General features: G+C 54.3%; 11 protein-coding genes across 11 annotated transcripts; 6 read left to right on the plus strand and 5 right to left on the minus strand.

Moving 5' to 3' along the window:
• Positions 1 to 678: 678 nt before the first annotated feature.
• Positions 679 to 1,360, minus strand: C8Q71DRAFT_794308 (uncharacterized protein; the record flags this gene model as incomplete). Its single annotated transcript, XM_047925530.1, has 5 exons — positions 679 to 869; positions 934 to 953; positions 1,052 to 1,131; positions 1,215 to 1,252; positions 1,327 to 1,360. 5 exons carry the CDS (start codon positions 1,358 to 1,360, stop codon positions 679 to 681), a joined length of 363 nt encoding a protein of 120 aa, XP_047784201.1.
• Positions 1,361 to 1,503: 143 nt separating this feature from the next.
• On the plus strand, positions 1,504 to 4,578 carry C8Q71DRAFT_736157 (ARM repeat-containing protein). The gene is made up of 12 exons (XM_047922530.1): positions 1,504 to 1,728; positions 1,781 to 1,890; positions 1,938 to 2,176; positions 2,308 to 2,571; positions 2,626 to 2,719; positions 2,775 to 2,844; positions 2,904 to 3,052; positions 3,109 to 3,263; positions 3,317 to 3,631; positions 3,686 to 3,852; positions 3,916 to 4,084; positions 4,141 to 4,578. The coding sequence occupies exons 1-12, from the start codon at positions 1,619 to 1,621 to the stop codon at positions 4,501 to 4,503; spliced, it is 2,205 nt and encodes a 734-aa protein (XP_047784202.1). The 5' UTR covers positions 1,504 to 1,618; the 3' UTR covers positions 4,504 to 4,578.
• Positions 4,579 to 4,702: 124 nt separating this feature from the next.
• C8Q71DRAFT_828166 (MCM-domain-containing protein) lies at positions 4,703 to 7,830 on the plus strand. The gene is made up of 9 exons (XM_047926324.1): positions 4,703 to 4,784; positions 4,836 to 4,969; positions 5,266 to 5,325; positions 5,377 to 5,597; positions 5,648 to 5,969; positions 6,017 to 6,587; positions 6,637 to 7,027; positions 7,081 to 7,636; positions 7,689 to 7,830. Exons 1-9 carry the CDS (start codon positions 4,736 to 4,738, stop codon positions 7,761 to 7,763), a joined length of 2,379 nt encoding a protein of 792 aa, XP_047784203.1. The 5' UTR covers positions 4,703 to 4,735; the 3' UTR covers positions 7,764 to 7,830.
• Positions 7,798 to 10,958, minus strand: C8Q71DRAFT_237559 (peptidase S8/S53 domain-containing protein). Its single transcript, XM_047917205.1, has 5 exons — positions 10,139 to 10,958; positions 9,555 to 10,088; positions 9,401 to 9,504; positions 8,844 to 9,347; positions 7,798 to 8,794 (listed from the first exon to the last, which is right to left on the minus strand). Exons 1-5 carry the CDS (start codon positions 10,766 to 10,768, stop codon positions 7,924 to 7,926), a joined length of 2,643 nt encoding a protein of 880 aa, XP_047784204.1. The 5' UTR covers positions 10,769 to 10,958; the 3' UTR covers positions 7,798 to 7,923.
• Positions 10,959 to 10,962: 4 nt separating this feature from the next.
• Positions 10,963 to 15,161, minus strand: C8Q71DRAFT_237564 (uncharacterized protein). The gene is made up of 11 exons (XM_047917206.1): positions 14,618 to 15,161; positions 13,519 to 14,546; positions 13,363 to 13,465; positions 13,171 to 13,307; positions 12,817 to 13,116; positions 12,445 to 12,764; positions 12,281 to 12,392; positions 11,906 to 12,228; positions 11,513 to 11,842; positions 11,313 to 11,460; positions 10,963 to 11,256 (listed from the first exon to the last, which is right to left on the minus strand). The coding sequence occupies exons 1-11, from the start codon at positions 15,072 to 15,074 to the stop codon at positions 11,002 to 11,004; spliced, it is 3,513 nt and encodes a 1,170-aa protein (XP_047784205.1). The 5' UTR covers positions 15,075 to 15,161; the 3' UTR covers positions 10,963 to 11,001.
• A 143-nt stretch (positions 15,162 to 15,304) lies between these two features.
• C8Q71DRAFT_853647 (TAP42-like protein) lies at positions 15,305 to 16,742 on the plus strand (the record flags this gene model as incomplete). Its single annotated transcript, XM_047926965.1, has 6 exons — positions 15,305 to 15,397; positions 15,451 to 15,657; positions 15,707 to 15,874; positions 15,924 to 16,304; positions 16,357 to 16,508; positions 16,568 to 16,742. The coding sequence occupies 6 exons, from the start codon at positions 15,305 to 15,307 to the stop codon at positions 16,740 to 16,742; spliced, it is 1,176 nt and encodes a 391-aa protein (XP_047784206.1).
• A 173-nt stretch (positions 16,743 to 16,915) lies between these two features.
• C8Q71DRAFT_736167 (ras-domain-containing protein) lies at positions 16,916 to 18,133 on the minus strand. The gene is made up of 6 exons (XM_047922531.1): positions 17,856 to 18,133; positions 17,651 to 17,771; positions 17,525 to 17,597; positions 17,356 to 17,467; positions 17,141 to 17,307; positions 16,916 to 17,082 (listed from the first exon to the last, which is right to left on the minus strand). Exons 1-6 carry the CDS (start codon positions 17,960 to 17,962, stop codon positions 17,021 to 17,023), a joined length of 642 nt encoding a protein of 213 aa, XP_047784207.1. The 5' UTR covers positions 17,963 to 18,133; the 3' UTR covers positions 16,916 to 17,020.
• Positions 18,134 to 18,198: 65 nt separating this feature from the next.
• C8Q71DRAFT_736171 (methylenetetrahydrofolate reduct) lies at positions 18,199 to 20,709 on the plus strand. The gene is made up of 11 exons (XM_047922532.1): positions 18,199 to 18,356; positions 18,409 to 18,612; positions 18,667 to 18,712; positions 18,761 to 18,883; positions 18,936 to 19,091; positions 19,146 to 19,270; positions 19,325 to 19,513; positions 19,569 to 19,790; positions 19,845 to 20,216; positions 20,271 to 20,390; positions 20,446 to 20,709. The coding sequence occupies exons 1-11, from the start codon at positions 18,273 to 18,275 to the stop codon at positions 20,620 to 20,622; spliced, it is 1,818 nt and encodes a 605-aa protein (XP_047784208.1). The 5' UTR covers positions 18,199 to 18,272; the 3' UTR covers positions 20,623 to 20,709.
• Positions 20,710 to 21,294: 585 nt separating this feature from the next.
• C8Q71DRAFT_878175 (uncharacterized protein) lies at positions 21,295 to 22,518 on the plus strand (the record flags this gene model as incomplete). Its single annotated transcript, XM_047928438.1, has 2 exons — positions 21,295 to 21,443; positions 21,543 to 22,518. Coding segments are annotated over 2 exons (864 nt in total), but the record flags the coding sequence as incomplete, so codon positions are not given.
• C8Q71DRAFT_237653 (WD40-repeat-containing domain protein) lies at positions 22,377 to 24,924 on the minus strand. The gene is made up of 10 exons (XM_047917208.1): positions 24,193 to 24,924; positions 24,019 to 24,142; positions 23,936 to 23,973; positions 23,519 to 23,879; positions 23,382 to 23,466; positions 23,252 to 23,327; positions 23,030 to 23,200; positions 22,936 to 22,977; positions 22,720 to 22,881; positions 22,377 to 22,673 (listed from the first exon to the last, which is right to left on the minus strand). The coding sequence occupies exons 1-10, from the start codon at positions 24,775 to 24,777 to the stop codon at positions 22,497 to 22,499; spliced, it is 1,821 nt and encodes a 606-aa protein (XP_047784210.1). The 5' UTR covers positions 24,778 to 24,924; the 3' UTR covers positions 22,377 to 22,496.
• C8Q71DRAFT_237631 (pyruvate dehydrogenase) lies at positions 24,718 to 26,836 on the plus strand. Its single transcript, XM_047917207.1, has 9 exons — positions 24,718 to 24,986; positions 25,034 to 25,260; positions 25,319 to 25,397; positions 25,453 to 25,471; positions 25,521 to 25,654; positions 25,706 to 25,861; positions 25,914 to 26,022; positions 26,079 to 26,463; positions 26,515 to 26,836. The coding sequence occupies exons 1-9, from the start codon at positions 24,885 to 24,887 to the stop codon at positions 26,600 to 26,602; spliced, it is 1,299 nt and encodes a 432-aa protein (XP_047784211.1). The 5' UTR covers positions 24,718 to 24,884; the 3' UTR covers positions 26,603 to 26,836.
• The last annotated feature ends 75 nt before the right edge of the window (positions 26,837 to 26,911 follow it).

Genomic DNA, 26,911 nt, shown 5'->3' on the forward strand with positions numbered 1-26,911 from the left:
CGGATTTCACTCAGGCGGACAACAGAAGTGTTGAATGTTCTCAGTACAGTCTGAGATGCGAGACTGAAGATTCATTAGCCTAGTCATATGGCAGTGCCTAAGTGTACAGTACGTACCGGTACGAGAGTCAGAACCTCTTCCAAGCACATCGCATGGCCAGTGCAAACTCCATGTCCCTGGTCGACCAATGACAATACTAAGTCCACGCTATGATAGCAGTATCAGCACCGTGACTGGCATTATTCCGACGTTCACAACAGCAGCGGCGTGTAGAGTCCATGTGAAATCATCAAGGACACAGTGGTCCTGCCTTTGACACGCATACCTCCGCGACCGTTCGTTTGCGAATTGGCTAAGTACTTGAATCCGACAACGTCAGTGACACTTACCAGAGGCCTTAAATACATCTCCACTGGCGGTTCAGCGGAGCTGTACGACGTACGAACCCAGCCAGATCATGTCGGTGTTAGATCATGATTCGGAACCGTTATTGTGCTGCCGTTCTGCACATTGTACGTACGCATACCGGTGTGTTGAGACTCCAAGGGAGAACGAGTCGGGTCGATCGACTACCAGTGCGTTTCAACACCTTGATATGTGCGGTCTTCGTGTTACTCGGCCTCCATCTTGTTTCGTGAAATCCCTGTCATCCAACATGATTTGATTCCCCGTCGTCAATCAAGATTTTTGGTCTTTCGCAAGGATCTCTTCAACCCGTTTCACTTTGTGATCGTTACCAGTGCCAGGTTCTATCTCCCTGTCCACCCGCGTGCCAATCCGGATGTCGGTCGCGATGCGAGGTGCACCCTTTGCGTGCACTGCGGCGTGGCAGTCGTGAATGGCTTGCATAACCGCCGACCAAGGGCCCTCTGTAAGCAGTTGCGATGTGAGACGATGAGGACAGTGGATGCTGCAGCCACCGCCGTGTCTCACCTAGATTGGTTCCGTATCCGCTGGAGGCCAATCTGAGCGGAATTCTCAACGTGTGGCATCCAATATGGGTCACTTACTGCATCTGCACAGCAATTCTATATGAGCCTTAGACCCGTACGAGCGGACAGGAGCCCGTACCTTGAACTTCAATCCGGTCTTCTCGAGCACCCTGACGCACTCGGCCACATATTCAGCGACCTAGAGACGAGCATCCGTGCGTTTCAAAGGCGCATGCGGCGTGAGTCTATGTTCGCTAGGTGCACATGGAAACATATACTGACCGACGACTCTCCTGTACCCATTGGCACCAAGCAGAAGTCTACCCGCCCGTGGTCAGATTGTGACATCATTGCTCAAGGTGAACCCGGAACAACTGTGTTATGGACTGCATACCTGCTACGGCATAGAGATCGTCGCTCTGACCCATTGCTGCTCGTGAGTGTCCAGTTGGCCAAGTCGAGTGGATATAGAGGCTTGAGGAAGCTTGACTGGGACGTCGAGGCTGCTGACACGATCGAGACAAGCTGCTTTCCCGCGCGTACATCGGCCCGATCGAGCACTCGTGTGGCTTTTACCCTCAGCCACCACCTTCGACACACAGGCCAAAGCGGCTCTTCTAGCCCGGGTATATCTGTGTACATAAGTCTGCAATGAACAATTGCCTCACCCATATCATCTATCCATCATGACTATCCATGCCGTGAATCTCGCTCTCCTGAAGAGCGCAAAGAACTCAGTCATTGGCAACCCAACAGCCAAACTCGCCTTGGCGCACGACGAAGCATTCATAGCTGCGTAAGCCCACTTCTCACTGAGCCTTTGTATCGGCTGATTGACTGCATACCAGACTAGTGGAATGCGTCGGGAATCCACTCTTCACGGCGGATCCCCACGCTCTAGCAGAGCACAATGAAGTCCGCTTAGAAGCGGCGCATGTTATCGCTTCCCTGTCGTACGGTATGTCTCGTTCAGTATACCGCTGATTACGTTGTTGACTTGCACAGGCTCCTCGGATTCCTTGCGCTCACTCCTGAGGTTCAATGCGCACCAAGCTTTCCTTTATGCCCTCTCAGTCTTCCAGCCGGCGGAGTCTCCAAGGCTCAAGGCCGCCTTGGCCCGTGGATTGCGAGCCCTTGCTGTGGCCATCGCGGATGCTGTAGGGCCTTCACAATGGGGGCTACGACATGACGCCCCGGTCGACGTACGGAACGAAGCGAGAATGGCTCTTGACTACCTCTTCCAGGTAGGTGCCACAATCTAGAGACTGAGCCAACAAGTGAATGGTGCTAGTCGCAGCATCTTGGATTATGCGCATGTACAGATGCAGATGCAGCGCCGAATCGTCCTCGAAAAAATGCTGATTGTTGACATCAGGTTGACATCCTGGACATCTGCCTGCCACTCCTAACCGACCCCTCACTCCAGATCAGCACACCCATCGCACAGCTGCTTGGATCCGCTATCCGTAACGAGGCACATCAGACTGTCGTTTCCGAATGGCTGCCCTCGGTAGAGCGAATGAAAGAGGTGAAAGGCAAACGCGGATGGGAGAGGCTGGACATCACCAAATCGCCGAATAGACAAGGGGCCTGGGTGACGAGACAACTGACGGCTCTACTGCAGAAGAAGGACACCAAGGTACAGACCAGTTGTTTGTTCTGGCTATCCTTGTTGACGATGTTGTATCTACAGATGCAAGAAGCTGTTCTCAGTGCCATCGCATGTCTAGCGCGAGACAACGCCACAGTTGCTGCAGGTCTGGCAAAGTCATCGTCTGAGCGAGAGAGTACGTACCTGCTCTATGATACTATGTGGTGTGCTCACGATCACCGTATGTTCAGCAACATTGTCTCTCGTCCTCTCATTCTGTCGGTCGCGTGTTACTGACGTTCGTCTGGCCGCCTGTCATTGGTGAGGAGTCTACGATCCATCTTATTTCGCTCGCACTCTTCTCACTGATGTCTCGTTAGCGCCACGCAGATCGTTCGGGCAGGTTTCGGCAATCACTCCCTGACTGTGGACGACTCACCAGTGTTGACTGTGATGTACGCAGTCAACCACTGTATCGAGTCTGAGTCTGAAACGCCGCAGACACGGACTAAGGCTTCCTTCATACTATGTGAGAAGAGGGATCTGACGTACGGGAGCAGCTGATTGCTCACAACATCTATCTAGATAGACTCGTAAAGGACAAGAAGGAGCTCTGCGAAGTTGCTGAACAGCGGGGATCCCTTGACAAACTTGCGAAGCTCATCAAGGACATCACGCCAACCGACCAGAGTCCCGAGTGGCAAGAAGATGAGCTCGAGAGCGTGTCTTGTCTCCGAGAGGTGTGCCCTTTGCTGTGATGGCTCCAGCCGACTTCCCATAACAATCATACTAGGCTGCCTTCATGGCCGTTGCGGCCATCTCGCTCTTCCATGACAAAATCCGTTGTGAAGTGACAGATGGACTCGGGCTTGTACCAGCGATACAGGTGTCGCTTGCGCATCCACACGTCGGCGTCCGGTACGCAGCATGTCAATGCGTGCGCTCGATCAGCCGATCTGTCGCCGTCCTCCGTACGAACATCGTCGATAGTGGGGTGGGCATGGCGGCATACAGGCTGTTCCAGAAGCACGATGAGGATAGACAAGTCACGTTCGCCGCGTCCTCTGTCGTTTGCAACCTTGTCAACGAGTGCTCGCCATTGCGCGATGTGAGTGGTGGAATTGTCGAGGATATTTCCCAGTCTGATAACAGGTCACTGTAGGTCCTGCTGGACCAAGGTCTGCTGCTGCGACTGATGCAGCTACTGCATTCAGGCGACTCGAACCTCCGTTTGAACGCCTTGTGGGCAGTCAAGAACTTGCTATACCATGCATCCTCGGATCTGAAACGTAGGACCATGGACGCCATCGGTTGGGATAACCTCGCGATGTGAGTGTTTTCCTGCAACCAGTCCCTTCGATTGGCCGATGCTCACCCCAATGTCATGCACAGTCTGCTCATGGATCCAGACCCTGCAGTCCAAGAACAAGCCTTCCATGTCGTGCGCCACATAGCCGATGGCACGGACGACGTGGAACTGCTCTTCCATGAGATAGGCTGTGATGTACTGGGGCTTGTGGCGCTGGGCATGCAGTCGGACAACGACGACGTTCTGCACCAAGTACGTGATGGGAGTCCCAGTAAGTTATGTTTGTTCGCTAACTCTGCGGGTCACAGGCAATATGTGTACTGGCCAACATCGCCAACAGTCCTACGCGTCAAGACAACATCCTCTCTAACACGCGTCTCCTAGAGGCGTTGAAGCAGTGTCTCACGGACAGCAAGGTGGGGGTCCGGCGACCCGCCGTCGGCTGCATCCTCGAGCTTGTTAAGGCGAACCCGCGCAGTCACAAGGCGCTGCATGATGTCGGTATTGACTCGACGTTGCGGCATATTGGCGACTATGCGGGAGGTGCGATGAGCATGAGCCCGGTAGCGAGGTACTCAGCGGGTCTGAACCTTTCGATGGAGGACGAGGTGAGGGAGAAGGCACGGGAGGCTTTGCATTGGTTAGAGCATGGTGCCGAGATGTGTATATAGTCATCCAGTGTTACGTGTTTTGTACGATCGTTTTTGTGTTTCCGCTATCCATCGCTTTGGATCGTTGTGATGCTACCACTCTTGTGTCTGAGAGTCACACTGATTCTGAGCGCCTGGAATTTCTGCAGACAGGCCACGCGACGCGCTGTGACCAAACGCGTCGCGTCGCGTCACACGCCCAAGTGTCACCCTCCGCCTCGCGCTCGACTCTGCCTTCGACCACATTGCCGCGATGTCTCTCCCCGTTGTCACCATAGACGTCGACTATGAAGATGAGAAGGGTACGTATGCTATTATGTTCCGCTCTTGTTACGAAAACTCATGCACAGCAGGGAAAATCCAGGACTTCCTGTCCTCCTTCGTCAGTCAAGACAAGGACATCGCGCGCGGTATTGCGGACATCAACATCAACAACGATGATGATGCACCGATACCTGGGAGGAATTTGAAGTATATGGAGCAATTGGTACGTGCTCAGTATGCTTTGTTCCTCTACTTCGGGAAGGTCGGGAGTCGAGAACAGTCTTCTGGAGACGCGAAGGAGGGAAGGAACGCACATGAGACACCCTCAACGACATTCGTATCTCAATCGTTGCGCAGTCAATGGGAATGTGCTTCTTGGGGTTCTTACGCGTCTTAGACATGTCGTAGTCTCCTGAGGTTCGCATCGCTCGATGTGGAGGGACTGGGGCCACCTCGCTCTCGACCTCCTCTTGCCCATCTGCTCTGCCCGTCATATGCCAAAATCTGATTGCGTCATAGCAACGAATTGCGAACCGTGAACAAGAAATGTTGATCATAGACCTTGAGGACATCTCAGAGGTACGCCCACAATAACTCTGTTGCTCGGATACATGCTAACTCTGAACGCAGCATCAAAAGACGGTATCAGAACTCGTTTCACGGATCATCCGCAATACGCGTCGATATGTGATGCTCTTCAGCGAGGCTGTCGACGGCCTCATGCCGGTCCCGACCAAGGACATCAGCGAATTCGACGAGGTCATTGACGTTATACTACATCAACGACGAGAGAGGAATGAGAGGTTAGAGGGAAATCAGGCGGGCTTCCCAGAGCATCTACTGCGACGATAGTGCGTCTACCTTCGCATGTCTGGCTGCTTTCATTCACCGGCTGCTTCAGCAACCTCTACTTCCGCCCTTTACGTTCAGATATCGCCATGGCCGTGCGTGAAGTCAAGGGCACGCACTTGGGCAAGCTGATCACTGTCCGTGGCATCGTCACGCGTGTGTCGGAAGTCAAACCACTGCTCAAGGTCAATGCGTACACATGCGATGTCTGCGGCTCCGAGACGTTCCAGGAGGTCTCTAGCAAGCAATTCACGCCCATCTTCGACTGCCAAAACGAGTCGGAGTGTAAAAAGAACGGAATTCATGGCTCACTGCATATGCAGACACGAGCATGTCGCTTCAGCCCTTTCCAAGAAGTCAAAATTCAGGAGATGGTGTGTTGTACGTCTCACATGGTCGCGCAGTGCTGAGTTGTTTTCAGGCCGATCAAGTGCCTGTTGGTCATATTCCGCGATCCATGACAATACATGTCCACGGTAGCCTCACCCGCCAAACGAGTCCCGGTGACGTTGTCCACCTCGGTGGCATCTTCCTACCCATCCCGTATACCGGTTTCCAAGCTGTGCGCGCCGGTCTCTTGACAGACACGTACCTGGAGGTGCACCATATTCACCAACTGAAGAAGCAGTACAGTGAGATGGAGATCACACCCGAGATCCAACGACAGATCATCCAGCTCAAGGACGATCCACAGTTATACATTAAGCTCGCCCAGAGCATCGCGCCAGAAATTTACGGTCACCTGGACGTGAAGAAGGCGTTACTGCTCTTGATGGTGGGCGGCGTGACGAAGACGCTAGGAGATGGTATGAAGATCCGTGGCGACCTCAATGTCTGTCTTATGGGAGACCCGGGTGTGGCAAAATCGCAACTGCTAAAGTACATCTCCAAAGTCGCACCGCGAGGAGTGTACACCACTGGCAAGGGTTCTTCCGGCGTTGGTCTCACAGCGGCGGTCATGCGAGACCCTGTTACGGACGAGATGGTTCTCGGTGAGGTTGTTGCTTGTCCTCTCCATGCTGACGACTGACTTGCTTGTAGAGGGCGGCGCCTTGGTTCTCGCCGATAATGGCATCTGCTGCATTGATGAGTTCGACAAGATGGACGAATCCGACCGGACAGCCATTCACGAAGTGATGGAGCAGCAGACGATCTCGATATCGAAAGCAGGTATCTCCACAACACTCAATGCACGAACATCGGTTCTTGCAGCTGCAAATCCGCTGTACGGGAGGTACAACCCGAAACTCTCTCCAGTCGAGAACATCAATCTGCCGGCCGCCCTGCTGTCGCGTTTCGACTTACTCTTCCTGATCTTGGATAAACCGACGCGGGACGACGATGAACGGCTCGCTCAGCACGTCACCCATGTGCATATGTATAACACTCATCCAGAGCTAGACTACGACCTAGTCGATCCCACCCTCGTCCGGTACGTGTCCACGATTCTGGACCTTGAATGAAGCTGACCTCATGTTGTCGTAGCCACTATATTGCACTGGCCCGACAACACAGACCAACGGTCCCACCAGAAGTGTCTAACTACGTGGTCGAGTCCTATGTTCGACTACGCAAGGTGTCCAAGGACGACGAGGAACAGAAGAAGTCGCACACGTACACGTCCGCGCGTACGCTGCTCGGTGTACTGCGACTTGCACAAGCTCTCTGCCGTCTGCGGTTCTCAGACCGGGTAGACCACGAGGACGTGAATGAGGCGCTGCGACTGATGGAGGTGAGCAAGGAGAGCTTGAACGAGGATGAAGACGAGGAGCGGGACCAGGATCGGTCCGCCACCAGCAAGATCTATCATCTCATTAAGGATATGGCGGCGGACAGGAGAGCATGCGGCAAGAGCAAACGCCGCAAGCGGAGGACGAAGCGGTCAAGAAAAGGTGCCAGGGGCGAGAACGACATGGACGTCGATGATGAACCGGAGAGCTCGGACGAGGAAGAGTCAGATGAACTGTCCATGATAGATATCCGTGCTCGTGTGCTGAGAAGCGGTTTCACGGAGGCGCAGCTTATGGAGACGATCGTACAGGTAAATCCTCAAATTGGTATCTTTTTGCCGACCTGACTAACTTGCCCCACAGTATGAGGACATGGACGTGTGGACCCGGGTTGCTAACAACTCGAAACTGCGTTTCGTCGATTCTATGGACGAATGATACTCGTTGCTGTATTTTGCGTACTTTCCTGTCTTGCTGTGTTTTTGAAGGGTCGCTCTGCTGTCTGTACTGATCTGTAGCACATAAATACCACATTTCCACATTAATACGACGATAAACAACAACACATGTAAGAGTCCGAGAGTGTCATACAATGAGACTACCGTGTCTCCGAGGCATGCTCCCAGCTACCATCTCCACTGCCACTTCCACTTGCCGGACTTTCAGCCCGCTCATGACTATGTCCTTGCTCATGGCTCCGCTCCGTCGCGGGATCTGGCTCGTCCCTGTAGGGTGCCGGTGTCATGCCTGCAGTGGACGGATCGTCATCCAGGAATCCAGTATGTAGGTTGACGCCGGGAGAGGGACCACGAGCGTGTAACCGTGTCTCCTCGTCTCCTTCGTCATCGTCGGAAACCTCGCCAAATGCATCGTACAGCTCCTTCGTCCGCTGGCCTCCGGCCCCACCGCCTCCGCCACCGATAGAGCTCATCGCAACGTCGTCACTGGCAGGCAGCGTGGTGTAGTGCTGCCTCATGCGAACACGACGTCTCCAGAAGTAGATACCAGCGGAGATGCCGAAGGCTAGAACAGCCCCGACGGCGATGAAGAACCAGAGCGGGTTGGTCATGAGGTTAGACAGGTCCGCGAACCAGCCTTCGTCCGGCGTTGGTGTGCTCGTCGCCGATGTTTGTGCGTCACCGGCTGGCTTACCACCGCTACCTGGGAAGGCAGGCTTGCTGGCATCACCCTCGGAGGTGTCGTGGTCGCCGGGAAGGTGGGCAGTCGGCTTCGCGTACTGCGTCGAGGTCGCAGCAGGGAGAGAGATAATGGTAGACGGGTATGTGTGCTCCGTTGAACCAGGAGCAAGGACCGTGTCGACGTGGGGTACGTCGTAGATCTTGACTGGCTTGGTGGCATCCTCAACGGAGCCCCAGAGGTTCATGGTCCAGCCGAGGAACACGCCCGACTCACCCTCCTTCGCCTGATCAGAGACGCGGAGGGTCCATGTGCCGACCGGGTTCTCATCCCTACCACTGCGGTCAGATCAGGTAACAGCCGGGAGGAACATACACTTACCAGTGCTTGACGGTCATGAATGTCCACCCCGGATAGCCGGTGGTTGCAGAGTCACCGTAGCGCCTCGCAGCAAGGATGCTGCGTACACCGTTCGGGCTGATGAGCTCGACTTCGACGTCGCCTCTGCGCGAGTGCGTGATCCAGACCTTGACGGTGATGTGCTCCAGCTTCCCGAGGTTATCACTGTCGAGCTGCGCTTGGCTGACAGCCATGGCGCTCGTGACACCTCCAGGGGCGATTGAGATACCACCCTCCGCCTTTTGGAAGACGTCCATCGATCCGTTGTTGACCTGGATAGCAGGCATCTCGACGAAAGCCTGAGGCTTGACAAGCTGCCAGTCGCGTGCAACCTCGACGAGCTTGTAGGCATCGACGACGCCGTAGCCATACTTGTAACTGAAGGAGTTGCCGGATGCTGTCTTCTCCCAGTCAGGGTCGTCCGGATTGATCTTCAACGCGCTCTTGACGCAGAGATGCTGGACATCACGCCATGTCAAGTCGGGCCTGGCAACACATTAGGAATACGTTTGGAGCTAATGGGGGTCATTGCATCGCACCTCACTTGCAACAACAACGCAAAGACACCAGCCACATTTGGCGCCGCAGCGGATGTACCGCCGTGGGTGTGAGCGCATTTATTCGCACCTCTGTCAGTGGTAGTCTGAACATTGCTTCAGCAGCGGCAAACGGGCAAGGATCTGCCATACGCACGATTGCATTTCCGCCGCCAGACGAGTACGCTACAACCATGTTGGCAGCACAAGCCTCGGAATAGTCGGGGTGGAGACCCTGGTGGTCCACAGCGGCGACAGTAACCGAGAAGATACTGTTCGTGTAACCGTCAAAGTTACATTGGTCATCCGTCCGCCCACCATTGCCACTGGCAAATACGAAGATCGACCCCTTGCCTTCACGCCCATGCTGAATACCGTTCACCATGGCTTTCCTGATGAGATAGTTTTGCCCTTCCATGGACCTGCCATCGTCCGGCGGTCCCCAGCTGCACGAATAGATAGACGTGTTCTGGAAGTCATAGTTCAAGGCGGCTGCCTCGTCTACGTCGGCAATGGGGCCCGACAGGATACGCAGACCGGCAACTTTGCTGTCGTACGCGATACCGACACCACAGACGTCGTTCTTCGCCGCGGCTATTTGTCCTGCGCACCGAGTACCGTGGTGATCGTTGGACAGCACGGGAGTGGGCAGGTCGGTGTGGTCATTGAAGTCATGTGAACCATAGGCATACTTCGCAGGCATGAGTTTGATGGTCGATCGAGTTGAGTCTGGACACTTACGAAGTTCGGTGCGAGATCTTCGCTAGTGTAATCCAACCCGTCGTCTACTAAGGCGGCAATGACGCCTATGCCCGTAACACCCATCTCCCATAGACCCGAAACGTTCATCATGTTCTTGGGATGCTTCTCGTTGACGATATGCCACTGTCGGGAGAACTCTGGGTCTGCGATACCCATCTTCTGAGATACTTCAGCGATGTTCGGGAAACCACTGTCCTCCACCGGAGGAGGCGGTGCACGCTTTACACGCTGCCGAAGGGTCTGCGGAGAGAGATACCTCACCGCAGAAGCTATCCGTTTTGCATGAGACGCGTCCGGACTCCTCGCGGAGTACGCTGAGTATGCTCGAGACTGGATTTCCTCGAGTGTCTGCATGACCGGATCGGCTCGCCGTTTGTCCAGTGCTGAGATGTCTTTCTCGGCCCGTACGAGCCAGTGGTTTTGAAGCTCCCCAGCCCGCTCCATAATCTCGACACCTAGCGCACTCGCGCAGTCGGCCAGCGAAGCATCCGCGAGAGGATTATGTTCCAGGACATAGTAGTCGTATGTAGAGTAGTCGCGCTTTGCAGCCGTCGCAAAGACCGAGTCATAAGCAAGGAGCGCGAGGATGAGAGTAAAGGGGAGACGCATATCCGCCTGGTCGGGAGGGCGGGAAAGCAAGATGAGAAGCCAGACGGAGAGAGCGACGTGGTCGCTGCTGCCACCGGCGCGTTCTCTCCTCCCAGCCCATAACGGGAAGGCGCCCGTCCATCAGCTGATTGGCACAGCCAATGTGATGCACGCAAAACACGCCCGCAACAGCCACTTGGCCTGGCCACAGCACGGGAGAGGGCAGCGTAGAGGCATTGGTATGTAGCAGAATACTATGCAGCCACGGTACATTCCAGAAGTATGTACTGTCTGGCAGAAGGATCATCCTCGTCCCCTGACGCGTAACTGCCAAGCACCAAGGATAGCCAGGGACTCTCGAAAGGCAGCTCCTGCGCTCGTCGTTGCGGCACTCCTGCGCGAATCTCAAGAAGGCCTCCACAAAGAGGTCGAAGACGGTCCGCAAGTTCCTGTACGGTCCTGTCATCTCCCTCCAAGTCTGCCGGGTCCAAACCCTTCAGGATTGAGCACTAGGAAGTGATGCGTGTTAGGCTAGACTCCCATCGGGACGAAGACTATCGCCGACCTGATCGTCGCAGGAGAAAATCTGCAAGCGTTCTTCCTCTTCATCCTGTACTTCAAGCGCGAAGTACCAGTATGAACGAACTGACGTCTTGTTGTCGGGATCCATTGCATCGTCGCAGACGGGACAAACGCGCTGAGTGGACGACCTCCTGTTGAGGCCATTAGTGCATTACATGAACAAATGAGGACACAACGACGTACTCGTCTTGACATTGTGTACATTTTCGCGTCGTAAACTTCGATATTTCCGGGGGATAGAAGTCGACAATCCGCGCGCGAACGCGGAATTTGTTGGGACAAATAGTCTTCTCCTTGACTGCTTTGATGCTGCTGTTCTCTACTAGTTCGGTTGGTGCAGGGCAGGAAGCGTCGGCAGGTCTTGCAGGCGGAGGCGAAACAGTTGTCCCCCCGGTCTCGGGGGCGATTGGCTTCTCGGGAATGCTATTGGCCTTCTTCTTGCGTTTGCTGCCCTCGGGGCCTCCTTTCGCAGCATGCGTGGCATTCTTCTTCGACTCAAACTCCTCTTTGCGCCTATATCGAATGTACGAAGCCACACCATAAGCCACGGCTATTGACTTCGCGAGAACTGCTCACATGACTAGCACCTTCAGCTCATGGTCGTTCGGGCTGTTCACTTGCAACTTGCTCAACAGTCTCTGGCTCCCTCCCAGCCGTCCTGTCAGCTTCTTTTCCGACCCAGTAGGCCTCAGGCGCAGATTACGAATAGCAACGAAGTCGCCCGCTTCTAGCTGCTTTCCTGTCTCCGCTTGATCATCATGCAGAGCGATCTTGACAATACGGTCCTTGAGTTGGAGCGCTCGGGGCACGGTGGGTGCGACGGGGGCCAGATCTTCACGACGCGTGTAGTCCGTGACGTACAAGTAGCACGATGTGTCCTTTGTAGATACGAACAGCACCTTGCGACGAATTTTCGATGAGAATGGATGAACAGAAGGGATTTGCTCATACCTCTGCCGTGCAGCGAAAATGCTTGTTCTCCTCCGTCTCTTCGAAGAGCAAATGAGGAAACTCGTGCGCGCCGCCATTGGCTTCGACTTTCGCCTGCCACTCCGCTTTGCGTCTACATATCATGAACGACCTCGAGCGCACAGCAAGCGATGGGACATGCTTACTGCAATAACGCAGCCAATCGGGGCTCATCTTCGAGGGCGTCGTCATCCAGCTTGCGCATCTTGTTCACCTGCGAGAACGTAGCCTCTAACTGACCTCCGGTACTCGTCTTCATGCGACAGTTGCCGATGAAGTAGTATCCGCCCGCCTTGAGCTCCGGCCCCTTGATCGCGGCTTCGAGGAAGAGCTCCATCTTGAGGACCTTATCGGAGAGCATAGGCGGACACCAGTCTCTCTCTAGGGGCACCATCGCGGGGTTCTGCGTGTAGTCCGTCACGTAGAGACTGTAGATACCGTTGTTGTTCGCGTGGCCGTACAAAACCTGTGGTAGGCCGTTAGACTAAAGCGTCTATGGAGACAGACGAGTCGCTTGCCTCTACGGTGCAATCGAAGTAACCGTCTGGCTCACAAGTCGGGGATGCTTCACTGATAAGACGATGTATCCTGCCCGTACGTATCGGCCTGATTTGGTGTATAACCCCAAGGTCTTGTACAGGGGCGACGGATGTCCACCACTCGCCGAGTCCGGCGCAATGCTGCAACTCGGACGGAGTAGGCTGGAAGTTGATATCTCCTTTCTTCCGTATCGACTCCCGCGCGCGTGGGTCGACAATAGCCCATGACCATGCCTTGTACGACGGAGCGGTCCCACATTTCCGCCCATAATAATCACCCTGTTATACGAGTTGAGCGCTAGGTCACAACGACCGATTGATGGAGGGGCTCACCAGGATACCCCGCATCAAAAGTATATCTCCTCGTGCGGGCTCCGGTAGTTGGTCAGCTCCCTTGGCGAACAGATTCACCGGGAAATCATTGATTTCATGTACAGACGGGTCCGTCAGACTCAGCGCAGCCTTAGACTCTATAGCGACATAGTGAACATCAGTTATACCGCTTACCTCACCGACGTTACTCACCGCCGGTGTAGGTTTGCGAGATTAACCCCGCGGAAGTGACAACGGCAGCAATGTTATACATCTTGCCTCTGGACTCTACTTTAGCCAGGGGCGTGTAATATGCCTAGGGATGAGATGTTAGACAAACATGTCAAGGGGTGGCAGTTCCTCGCGTACGTATTCACTGCGGAACCCCACGCGGTACAGTGGCGAAGCATCCGCGGTTTCTCTCTTTGGGGTAACACGGGTAGAGGCGACTGAGGGCACCGATCTGGGGGACAGTTCCAGAGGCTTCGATTTGGGGGTGCTAGGACCTTGTTCTGAAGGACCGCGCGTTATCGCAGCTTCTTGAAGAGCTGCAGTGCCAGCACGATTAAGGACAGAGGGTTCTGGCATGGTGGAAGTGCTCCTTGGCTTTCCCTCCCTGACTGGTCGTTTAGTTTCTGTAGCCTTCATGGGGATAGCTTGCCGTTCGCCGGTAGGCTCTACTGGCTGCGCTTGAGCAATATCTATCTGTGGAGGAGCACTTCCCGAAGAACCATGACTTGGCCGCGTAGTCGAAGATGGCGAAGACCTTTCAGACTGTGCTTGCGGCTGTTCCTGACCAGATGCTCGCGATTGCTTCTTGAGCTTGCGTAGACGCGCCTTCTCTGCCTTTTTGCTGAAGGGAGCCGTCGCATTGTCCTTTTGGTGTGATTGATTCTCTGCTGGCCGCGAGGGGCCGTTGAAAGCATCGCGCGAGGCTACTTTGGAAGCCAGTTTATCAGGCCGAGGAACATTCCCGGTTGGAGGAGGTTGCGCTGTGCCTGCCTCAGGCCTTGGGCTATCCTTTGATGGCAACGCTCCAGAAGTAACTGCGGTAGCTCCGTCAGATCTACTGCTCGATTTGTCGGCAGCACTACGTGCATCGACTTCTACTTTGGCGTTGGCGCTGGGTTGTACTGGTTTGACAGTAGAAGTAGACCTCCTAGTGGCTGCGAGCTGCACAGAAGGTGAAAACCCACTAGTGGAAGCAGCCAGGCGCGACGTGACCACTTCGCGAGACGGAGCAACGGTGTCGTCATTCGCCCCTTTTCTGGGAATGATTGCTTCAGCATTCATAGCATCATTGTGGCCCACAATATCGGTGGGCTGTAGCCCTGGCCGTGGAGTGCTGTACCAATCATCGCCGTTGACCTGCGACGGCTGCACGAAGTCCTTGTCGACTTTTACACGAGTACACATGAGAGCGTCCGTGGTGAGTTCTGGCACAAATTCAACGATGGAATATGCTTACGACTCCACGTGTCAACGACTTGGCCATCCCGTGCGTTGTTACGCGTTTTGACGAACATTAACGACGCGCCTCGTTCGTAGAGGAGAGACAGTGAGACATTCTGCTCCGTTTGCGTGATCGCGGCACCGTGACTTCGAATCTTCACTTGGTCGCGGAAGTCGCATGCGAGCGATGCGAAGTATGGAGCGCACTTGCCCGTGAACGTGATGCCGACTTTCAACCCAGTGGATGTCTTCAGGATGAGCATCATGCGGTTACCTACAGGTGGCCACCTCATGTGTACAGTCCCGGAGACGTATCGATCAGGGCGCAATCCGTCACGAAGAATGTCCTCTCCGCTTGACTCGTAGCTGGTGTCGGAGAATGTTGCGTCGCTTGAGAGGTCATCGCCGCGTTTAGGCGAGGCACGCCTGCGTTTGGCGGGAGCCGGAGCGTCAGCGTCCGGAGCACGTTTCATTGTCTCGAGCACAGCGCGTCGGGGAAGATTCGGCAGTCGATGGTAGCGCGAACGCGAACGCACGGACGCGACTGGGACGCGTCGAGGCTAGAATGCGGAAAGCGCCCGTCCGACGCGAAGCCGCAGAACGCGACACGGTGCACGTGATCTGAGGGCCTTCCAGATTACGATCTAACGCAACGCCAGGAAAGCGGGCGGCAGTCTCAGTCTGCCTCTTGTCACCAACCACCATGTCTGACATCCCGCTCTCAACTCTATTTCACCGCGCACTCAGTGCGATTGGAAAGGCAACGAATATGCCTACAGTGCAGGACGAGACTCAGGTGAGTGCACATGTCAGAGCCCTCTCCATGAACTCACCCACGCCAGGCTGCAGGAACTCGTCCGGTCTACTGTCGCTGACTTGCGGACCCTGCAATTGCGCACTACTGCGCTGTCTCTCTTCAGTGAAAACGAACTCCTTGAGGACATAGCGACCAAAGACTTGGTGTATCTGCTCGTGCCATATGCACTGGCGGAAGCCCTTGGTCGTGTGAGGACCGTGGATCCGGAAGAGAGGTTGGACCGCGCTGTATATTCACAGGTGAGCCGTTATGCTCATAAAGCAAAATTTTCTCTGATGTTCCACAAAGCGATTGTATCGTACTTTCCTCTCGAGTCTCGAGACGTATGGTATCGTGCCCGAGCCGGAGAAGGCGCTGTACACCCAACCGGCCTCGTCAGTCGCAGATGCTCAGAAGCGAAGGGAGCTGAAGATCAAGCAGTACCAGAAGGAGAAGGAGATCAAGACAAGGATACAGGTATACTCTGCATCACCATGTGGCGACGATCTGCTGAACCTACATACAGGAAGTGCGCAAACGTCGCAATCATGGAGCGCCCGTTAGCGAGCCATCTTCCGACCTCGAGCTCATTGCTTCATTACTCCCTGATTCATCGGTAAAGCCGTCTGGGCTTGATGATGACGACGACGATGACGATACGGAAGACATTCTTCGAGAGGCAACTCTGCTCCTCTTGCGCCTCACCTATGGCCAAGCGCATGCTCAGCTTCAAAGCCTTGAACAAGAAATTCGACTCCTCCGTAGCGCACCGTCTCGCCCTCTGGAAGCCTCCGATGATCCTCGTCGCTCGAAGGACCGAGAAAACAACGACATGTGGAGGCTGGACGCACCTCTACCGCAAGGTGGGCCCGACGGGAAAGGTCCGCTAACCGATTCAAGTGGAAAGGTAGTTACCAACGTATTGAACCGACCGTTGCATGCTCATCCACACACCCAAGCCTCTACGACCGTTCACGATCCTGCCGTCATCACCCAATCGCGAGCAGCTCCGCCAGCAGGTCTTCCATCCTGATCACCGCCTTCCTACTATGACCATCGATGAATACCTTGAGCTGGAGCAGCAGCGCGGGAACATCATCACAGGAGGAGGGTAAGTACACTCACGTACCGGATAGACGATTCGCATTCAGATTGACGTCTGATTTTCAGCCCTGCATCCGAGGCGCGTCTCACAACTAAGGAGCAGCTTGCCCTCGACTCTGAACAGGATGGCGCGTTATTTGGGGAAGAGAAGGAGGAGGAGAAACGCCAGAAGGATGAGAAATGGGCACAGTACACGGATACCCATCCCAAGGGCGCGGGTAATACTCTCAACAGGGGATGAGTACCTTGAGAAACGCAGTAAACGGTGTTCGTTACAGTGGGACGACTTGTAATCCTAGTGTATCAGTATACTAACTCATTGCAATTATCGGTCATACTCCAGTTCTCCTCGGATATTTATGCAGATAATACCACACAGACTCACTGTTTGTCGGCACGCTAGCAAACATCGGGTTCGAGACGGTAGGAAACGAATAGATATTAATGCACAGTACTTACAGTGCAACATAGCCAAGAGCAATCCAGCAGTACAGTTCAATACAAGATGTATCTGACCGGTCAGCAATTGCAAGAAGATGCATCGGGAATCTCGTTTGCTGGTGGTGCTTTTACGTCGATTTCTGTGTCGCACATCGTCAGACTCAGCAACGAAGTGCCCTGAGTCCAGTGGTGACGTACTGGTGTTTTGAGTCTCCGCGACCTCTGTCTCCTTCTCCATGCCGACAAGCTCCATGGCGATCTTCTTGAAGAGACTCTTTACGTTGTGCCCAGCCTTTGCGGACGTCTCCATGAACATGATCTCGAGCTGTGCCGCCTTCTGGTTGGCCTCCTCAAGCGTCACTTGTCTGTGAGGCAATGAATACTCATCTCGCAAGCACCAGAGTATGTCTTACCGCTTGTCAGAAAGATCAGCCTTGTTGCCAACGAGCACAATAATGACGTCGTTCCCCCGTTCTGAGCGTACGTCGTCTATCCACTTCTCCGTCGACATGAATGACTGTCGGTCTGCAACGCAACGCAGCGTAAGTGTACATTTTTCACGCGCACAGTGATAATACACACTTGTGATGTCAAACACAACGATAGCCACGGAACAATCACGAATGTACGACGGTATGAGCGACCGGTACCGTTCCTAAGTCCACGTCAGAGCGCTTCTCGGCGTGCTAGTGACAAGATCTTGCTTACTTGCCCAGCGGTATCCCACAATTGTAGCCGTACTGTCCGATCCTCCAGATACATGGCTTTACTCAGGAAATCGATTCCTATTGTTGCCTGGTATGTGTTGTCGAAGGTGTCGTACATGAATCTACACAAGTATGGTCAGCCGCAATGCGGTGCAGCGGAGGAGGTAACGTCAAGAAGAGCACATGCGCTAAGAAATGCTACACACCTAGTGATCAGACTCGTCTTTCCAACACTCTGGTCCCCGAGAAGAACGATCTTGCTGCGCTTCAGCGGCGGGGACGAGAAGTCAGCAGTTACGGGTGAGGTTGCCATAGTGTAAGCAATGTATCCTGAGTCGTCGTTGGAGAAGGCTGTGACAGTGTAGTGGAAGACAAGTACACAAGGTCAGAAACTCGCTCGCTGCCTCTGGTAATGAGCAGGAGATAGCAGTCGGTGAGGTCGCCGGGAATGACTGCCGCCGCGAGGTACACGATCGGCGGGGTAAATGGGCGCACGTGACCATCGTGCGCTTTCGATTTCCCGGAGGACTTGACCGAGTTGTATGGTCCGGCTCGCACACGACGATGGCTGACTCCAGTCTGACCCACCATCGCTCCCTGCCCGCGTGCACACGCCCGAAAGCATGAAGCTCACCGAAAAGATCGCTCAGTATGACAAGGATCGTCCCTGGTTAAGCTTTGAGTTCTTCCCGCCCAAGACTGACCAGGTCTGTGCGTTGCGATGTTCACCGAGCTTGACCCTCACACGGCAGATGTCAGGGATTTGAGAATCTACTGTCGCGGATAGCACGCTTGGTCACCCTCGATCCTCTTACGTTGAGTATAACTTGGGGAGCTGGTGGGAACACGAAAGAGAGAAGTCTAGAGCTTGCGGGGATAACTCAATCAGAGCATGGTGTCGATACCATCCTCCACCTGACATGTACAAACATGAAGAAGGGCATGATTGAAGACGCTTTGCGGGTATGTCCACATATTTGGCATAACATAGTTCATGACGCCGAGCTGTCTTTGTAGGACGCAAAGGCTCGTGGGATTAAGACAATATTAGCTCTTAGAGGAGGTATGGGGAGCGATTGAATGAGATCGCTCTGGATTGACGTTCTCGCAGACCCCCCTCGTGGACAAGAACATTGGATACCCACGGATCCACGCTTCACGCATGCCGTAGACCTTGTCCGTTTCATCAAGACCACTCCGGAGTTTGCGTCCGACTTTTGCGTCGGGGTGGCAGGTCTCTTCTCCTCTCGCACCGTCACCGAACAATACTGAATGTATGACCTCAGCCTATCCGGACGGTCATCCTGACAAAGAGATTGAGGAGGAAGGAGAAATTGAATATTTGAAGCAGAAGATCGACGCTGGCGGCGACTTCATTATCACGCAACTATTCTATGATGTCGATGGCTTTCTGGCCTGGGTCAAGAGAGTGCGACAGAAAGGTTGGTTGTCTTACGGCTTCCGACGTGGTCTCGCTAAGGTTTGCTTTCTCAAAGGCGTCACTGTGCCCATCATCCCAGGCATAATGCCTATTCAAACGTACGCATCCTTCTTGCGCATGACCAAGTTATGCGGTACGCGAGTGCCCCTAGAGCTCATGGCAGATCTTGTGCCAATACGAGTGCGTCCACCAATGCGATGATGTCCATAACCAGGTGTTGACCGTCCACGGCAGAATGACGACCAGAAAGTCAAAGACTATGGCGTCGATCTCGCGGTAAAGATGATTCGGCAAATGATAGCCAGCGGAGATATTCGCGGCTTGCACTTCTGCACGCTCAACCTTGAGAAGAGCATCGTTCGCATTTTGGAAGATCTCGGTTGGATCGGTGGGAGCCTGAAATCTGCAAACAAGCTCATCACGGTATAACACGATACCTTTACCTCCAAAGGTCACCACAACTCAGTATTTATCCCAGGACACGCCGGCAGGGCTGGACGAACGTAGTATCACCCCTCATCGCGCGGCAGATTCTGCTGCGGTTTCCCTCGCCGTGGCAGGTCCACAGCCAGAAGGCGAGGCAGGCAAGGGCGAGCTGAATAACGCGGCCAGCTGGGACGACTTCCCGAACGGTCGTTTCGGTGACTATAAGAGTCCTGCTTACGGTGAAACTGATCTTTGGGGAAGCTCAATATTGTCTGTGAGTGCGTTTCCTCCACAACATCAACCACACAATCCGAGCTTCCGTTATTAGCGCAACCAAGCAATCGAACAATGGGGCAATCCCAGAACACTCAACGACCTCACAACCATGTTCCTCCACCACCTCCACTCCAAAATCGCTACTACACCGTTCTCCCCTACTCCGCTGTTACCCGAGTCTCTCATGATCATCGAGCACCTCGAGCGGCTAACGAAGCAGGGGTGGTGGACCGTCGGTTCACAGCCCACGATAAATGGTGCAAGCTCAACGGATGAGGTTGTGGGCTGGGGTCCGCGCGGCGGATATGTGTACCAGAAGTGCTTCGTGGAGTGCTTCGTAGAGCAGAAAGATCTTGAGGAGATCGAGCGAAAGGTCAGAGAGAAGGGCGAAGGATGGGTTGATTACTACGCGGCGAACGTCAAGGTGAGAGTAGTTCATTTCGTCGATGAGACAGTCGGGGTTAACAATCGTCATAAGGGCGAACTACGTACCACTGTGTCGCCAGAGGGTAGGAATGCCGTTACGTGGGGTATCTTCCCTGGCCAAGAGGTCGCACAAACGACCATCATCGAGGAAGAGTCGTTCCTCTCCTGGAAGGTAACGCCCCACAGTCATCGCTGTTACGTCTCTGTTGAATCGGTGAACCTTCTAGGACGAGGCATTCGCAATCTGGGAAGAATGGGCATCGTTCTATCCGCCCGGCTCCGATGAGCGCAAGCTCTTGGATAGCGTACGCAATGAGCGGTGGCTGTTGACCCTCATTCACCATGATTATTCGAATCCTTCCGCTCTCTGGGAATTCCTCTTCAAAGACGGTCCCGTAATTTAGCTTGTAACAAGAGTACAGTCCTTGCATGCGACGACGATATGACTCATGCATACAGCAAGTCGAGCAATACATCCAATTTCGAAGTGAGGTTGCTCGCTATGGCGCCGGCGCTGTCAGTGAGCGATCACCCAGTGGATGCTGAAGTCATGTTCGGGCCGGGCCGCCGTCTCCGGAGGTCCGACTCGCCGCGCCACAACGGCCGAACAGGGCCTGTTCGTCGGAAGTTCGAACGAGTTGACCTTGTTTTCTTCCGCCTCGCCACAGCGACTTTTGTTCCTCCTCTGCTTCCGGGCAATGTTACCGTCAATCAGTGTCGCGTATCTTCAAGGGCGTACCCTGCAGGCCAGCGACCGGCTTCTGTCACTGTACTCTTCCTTGTCTAGGCTTCCACTACCAAGTGAGATCGACATCGCATTGGCAAGAGAACTCTTGTCTCGTCACTGGCTTTGTAGCTGTATATGCGCAGCAGTAATCTCCGTCATCACTCTGTACGCGATATCCTCACGGAGATCTCGCTCTCGCGCTCGTCGCGCGCCGGAAAGTCGCCAGCTGCTCCAAGCCTTGCTCTACATCCTGACGCCGACTTGTTCCCTCTGGCCTGCGTCCTACGTCAAACTGGTACAAAGAGCTGTCGCTGCTCGCCGCACTACTCTACGCCTACCCCTTGGTACACTGGTGGACGACATCCTGAGCGGGCGCATAGAACTCAGACATCCGAAGCTTGACCTTCCTGGCCTACTCCGAGATGGTTTGCGGGTGGAGGACTGGACCTTTGGTCTCAGCGTGGAACGAGCATTGTGGGCCGACGTATTAGGATGGTTGTTTTCTGCTCAATTGTCGCCGCCGAAGTCACGGGTGAGTGCACATAGTATATGACGCCTCAGACTTTAAGAAACTCAGCGTGGACCGCTATAACGTAGGGTTCGTTGTCAGCTATGGTACCAGGTAAGTCAACATGTAACCCCGGTGACCCCAAGCATTCATCAAGCGCCAGAGTCATTCTCCGTCAATTGGCATGCTTCTGAAAAACATTCATATACGGGTTTCGAGCCACCATCTGCGAACGTGGAACTCAAAAAGACCCCGCTGCTGCCCAGTGTCGTCTCTGCGGCGCTTCCCCCGGCCATTTCCCTCGACGGAGTCGCATATACCCTCATGGAAAGCTCGGTCAAGGAATTACAGGCATCCCTAGTACCCGGAACCAGCTTGACTCTCGTCTTCACGACCCCGGGGACAACAGCCTCCTTCCCGAGTAACAACTTCGTCCTCGCTGCGCTACCGTTCTTACCTCGCAGTGGGTTCAAGCAGACTTCCCAGAAGCAGGTTCACCCCACAAATCAGCATGGCCCATGGGCTCCCGCCCCACTGTTCTCGTCTCTGCCCCAAATTCTGCAGCTTCTGACGGCAGGTCCGAACCCTCTGGTCGTCAATTCCATCGTCAACATCTCAGAGGCGTACGCCAGCTCGCTACATGCGTATGTGCATGCTTTGGAAGAAGACAGGGTCGCTACGGAGAGGTTCGTCCAGCAACACGGCGTCGCCCACTGGCGGGGGGAACGATTCTTTGCTAGCTGGGAGGCGGCGTGCTTGACGAACAAGTTGCTGGAGAGATGGGCAGTCGTGGTGCGCAGATAGTGCTGACAGCGAGGAGCAGTACGTTGAGATTGTACGTCGTAAATGGGACCACCGTGTTCATGGGTCCGATGCGACGCAATGCAAAGAACCATGCTTGATCCCATGCCATGGGCTATCAGTATAACGCAGCGATGCAAAATTCAGTCTGTAGAACGTGGTGGTCGAAAGCAAGATCTGAGGGAGATGTCAAAATATAGTATGCGATGAATAATGATAACGGTAGCGAATGGAGAGCGGAATCAAGCAGCAACGTCTACCCATGAGTCCCTCCGGTATGCGCTCTGGTGCCGCAAATGACGTGGCTTCACCACGAGTGGCCTGATCCACAACTTGATGTGGCCTGTTCTGGACGCCGTGAGGATGCCTCGAGACATGAACATGATGTCGGTCAGCATATCGGCACCGATGTGTTTGACCTGCAGCCTGTGAGCGATCAGTCTAACCGACAATGTGGACACTCACAAGCACTGGCTGTACAACTGCCACCTCGTTACGAGACGGCGCGGGATGGTAGCGTGGCATGGGCTCTGCACCGTTGGGTGATAGGAATAGTGTGGACTCCCCTCGTCTACGGAGGGCGAGAGACAACGAGGAGGTCATCGATAGTCGTTGTTGATGCGAGACCTTTGCACAACAGCGTTCAGTCACGAAATGAGCGTTGGCATCCGTTCAACTCACATGTACCTTGGGTCGATGGAGTGCCCCGCTTGAAAAGTCCCACTGTATGCGGTATGAAGAGAAGAACTCAACAAGGCCACCAGTATGTACGTACCAGAATGAGTTTGTTGTCTTCACCAACACTGCCAAACCGGTAGGTGCGACCATCGCAACGAATGTCATCGAACGCGAGGGCAGAGACAAATGAGGAATGACCCTGACAGCGAGCGATGACTCGCTGCTCCCATGGCGAGAGGATCGTCACTAGATCGTCCTGACCTCCAGTCTAGTGACCAGTCAGTGTCTTTGCAAGCAATACCGTAGTCCGGGAACTCACGACGATGAAACGCCCATCTGGAGACCACGCTACACAGCTGAGAGCACCGAAGTAGGAAGCGTAGCAATCGACAAGCCTTCATACGTGTAAGCGCCAGAGCATCCGTCACAAAGCGCGTAAGACGACTCACTGTTCCGCAATGGTATCTATAACTCTGAGACAGCCATCCTCAGATATGGCGGCGACGAACTTTGCGTCTGGTGAGAAAACAAAGTCTGGCATCCTTCGTGTTAGTGTGCATACACAACGTAGTATTTTCTCCCTGACCTACGATGCTCTTACGAGACACCTTCCAGTGGCTGACAGGGTTTTTGGCAGTCTTATCCTTGTCCTGCTTCCCTCCGCCGGATATCACACCACCAGCAGTGACAGGATGCCAAGGTGGCATGGTCACGAAGATGCTGTCTAGCGGATCCCATTCTCCCATGGAGGAGCCCGAAGCAGTGCCCTCTACTGGCGAAGCAGGCGCGGACCCAGAGGGCGCCCCTGGCTCTTGCGGGACGAATGCACCATCCTCGCGTTCCTTGTCGTATACGAGAATGGTGCCGTTGGCATGGGAGACGAGGAATAGGTTTGGTGAATCAGGCACCCATCGAACTGCTGTGCATGGGGAGCTACATATGCGACCCTTGAGACACGTTAGCATATTCTTGGGTGGCGCAGGGACTGAGGGAGATAGCACACCTGCTTGTTCAGACGGCCATATCTGGAAGACATCGGATCTAGAAGGCATTAGATGATACTCGTCGAAACGGTGCACGCCTCACCGAACCACAGAAGATCCCCGGTGTTGAACCCGATAATGACGTCTATTCGTTCCGGACACACCGTTGCGAGGTTTACATCGTGACAAGTGGGATGGGCTGAGAAATGGATCCTGGCAAATGTGTCCTATTCCACCATCAACACTTACCCCATACTTGAGCAGAGCGACGACTCACTTTCGCCTTGGTACCCGCCTCTGTCCATATGAAGCTCTTCGCCGCATTGTAGAACAGGAAGGTGGTCTCCCCCTGCTTCGATTGCAGATTCCTATGCAGATTATCCGCGTTCTGCAAGCGGGTAATGAACGTGGAGGATGTAGTCCGCATGTTGTGCTTGGGACGCGCCGTCCCCTTCTTCTTGCCGGCAGGCGTATGTGAGAAGATGTTGTTGGGCATGTCATGCCCGACCATGGGCGACGTCTTCACGTTCTCCGGCCCTGGGGCCGTCGAGACGTCTGGTGAAGCATCGTCTGGATCCTCGCTACTCGAGATGCTCAGGCCATCCTCCGCCTTGGAGGGCACCTTGTCCTTGTCCTTGTCCCTCTTACTCTCCTTCTCTCGATTCCCTCCCAGCAGCTGCGTAAAGACCGGCGAGTTGACAGATTTGTTCGTGGGGTAGCGGACAGTTACTGCGGAAAGGCGTGTGGGGTAGAGGATGGGGACCGCGTTGACTGTATGCTGGCCCACCGAGACTGTCGGCTTGTGCTCTTCCGTCACTGAGTACACGCCTTCGGGGGCAACGAAGGTCGAGTCATTTTCCATGCTGCCCACGGGATGTGAGGCTGCAACGGCCAGTGGGTAGCTTGGGCCGACCAGATGGCGAAGACGGCGAGGACGTGATCCGGAAGGGACTTGGCCTCTTGTGTCGGATGACCAGGGCCGGCGCTGAACCAGTCTCACTGGTACCAGCCACCATGATCTCTCTCAAGTCGACGGGGCGATGGCGAGCAGCAACTCTTGCACGGTTGCATGTAAGCATCGATGCACGCTTCGTACATTCGTTGCTGAATGAAACCAGCGGCGCGTCCGCAGATGGAACTCGACGGCCACCGTGGCTCACCCGGCTGGTGGCCATCTCCCCTCTGTAGCTACATCCTCGTTTCTCCGGACAACCCGCGACTCAGCCCTCCGCACGGCAGGGATACACTGGACAGATGAACAGGAATCGGGGTCGTCGGACAGTCTTATCGCGGGGCGCGAAACGCGCAAGATGAACATGTACCAAGCAGTCCGCGACGCGTTAAGGTCGGTGGCTGGCTACTATTTATATTCGCGGAGCTTACCCCATAGACACCTTCTGCAGCAATGCAATGATGAGAGATGACACGGCGGTGGTGTTCGGTGAAGATGTGGCTTTTGGTGGAGTGTTCCGATGTACAATGGTGAGCATACACGGCTGTGGAGTTCAGGATGCGCTCAGTTAACGGACCTTGACAGGGGTTAGCAGAGGAATTTGGTATGGCACATGCTTTGTTTCAACTATGAACCAGACTCATGAGCCTCAGGCAGAGAGAGGGTATTCAATACCCCGCTGAGCGAACAAGGTATCGCTGGTTTCGGGATAGGAATTGCGGCTATGGGCCAAACGGCAATCGCTGAGATCCAGTTCGCCGACTACATCTTCCCCGCATTTGATCAGGTATGCTGCACTGATATTTTCCGCTCATAAGGGGTACTATCGAGAGTACAGATCGTCAACGAAGCCGCGAAATACCGCTACCGCTCGTATGGTCAATTTGACGCTGGGTCGCTTACCATTCGATGCCCTTCGATGGCGGTTGGACATGGTGGACACTATCATTCCCAGAGTCCCGAGGGATTCTTCATGGGCGCAGCAGGAATCAAGGTCTGCTCGGACTCGCGCTGATCACGTATTATCTCACATCTCGCCTTGTCAGGTTGTCATCCCTCGTTCTCCTACTCAAGCAAAGGGTTTACTGCTTGCATCTATTCGCGACCCGAACCCAGTAATCTTCATGGAGCCCAAGATTCTGTATCGCTCTGCGGGTAGGTCATAAAGGTGCCGAATCACACAACCTAGTCGCATGCTTACGCTGGTCCAGTTGAACAAGTGCCTGTGGGCGACTATCAACTACCTCTTTCGAAAGCGGAAACGCTGATTCGGGGCTCGGATCTTACTGTGCTCTCCTGGGGTACACCCATATATCACTGCGAGACTGCGTTGCATATGCTCGCTAACCCATCCGATAAACTCTCGTCGCATGTACCATCGTCGGTGCGTGGTGCGAAGGTGGAACTCATAGACTTGCGTACCATCCTCCCATGGGATGTCGATACTGTCGCAGAGAGTGTCAACCGCACAGGCAGGCTCGTCGTTGTCCATGAAGCTGGTCGTGTGGGCGGCGTTGGTGCTGAGATTGGCGCGGAAATCCAGAGGAGATGCTTCTTGAAGCTTAACGCGCCGGTCAAGCTGATCACAGGATGGGAGTACGTACTCTTCTATTAGTCTCCTACATGGCTGATCTGACAGACTCATAGCATGCCTGTCCCCATGCAATTCGAAAAGTTCTACATGCCGGATTCTTTGCGGATACTTGACGGGATTATTGAGGCATTGACATACTAATTGTGATATCATCTGTACTGCTAGTCGTGGATATTCTGACCCCTGTACTTGAGTCCAATGGAAGGAACTGTACGTAGTACTGTTGCAATAGGTATAGGCTTGCCCAAGATTCTGATGTAGATACATCGCTTTCCCTGTATTTCTCGTTCATGATCACGCAAAGTGGATCCATGCACAAAGCAAAGCGTTTTACAAACTGTGGCGAGGACACGGATGTAGTCACTAGCTTCGTACCCACTTCGGTATTGCTGTTAATAGCCTGTGGGTGCGTAGCATTATGATGGCGTTGCCATGTGTCCCGCAACATTC

The sequence above is a fragment of the Rhodofomes roseus genome (genome assembly GCF_022264815.1).
Source record: "Rhodofomes roseus strain CIRM-BRFM 1785 chromosome Unknown C8Q71scaffold_2, whole genome shotgun sequence".
NCBI lineage: Eukaryota > Fungi > Basidiomycota > Agaricomycetes > Polyporales > Fomitopsidaceae > Rhodofomes > Rhodofomes roseus.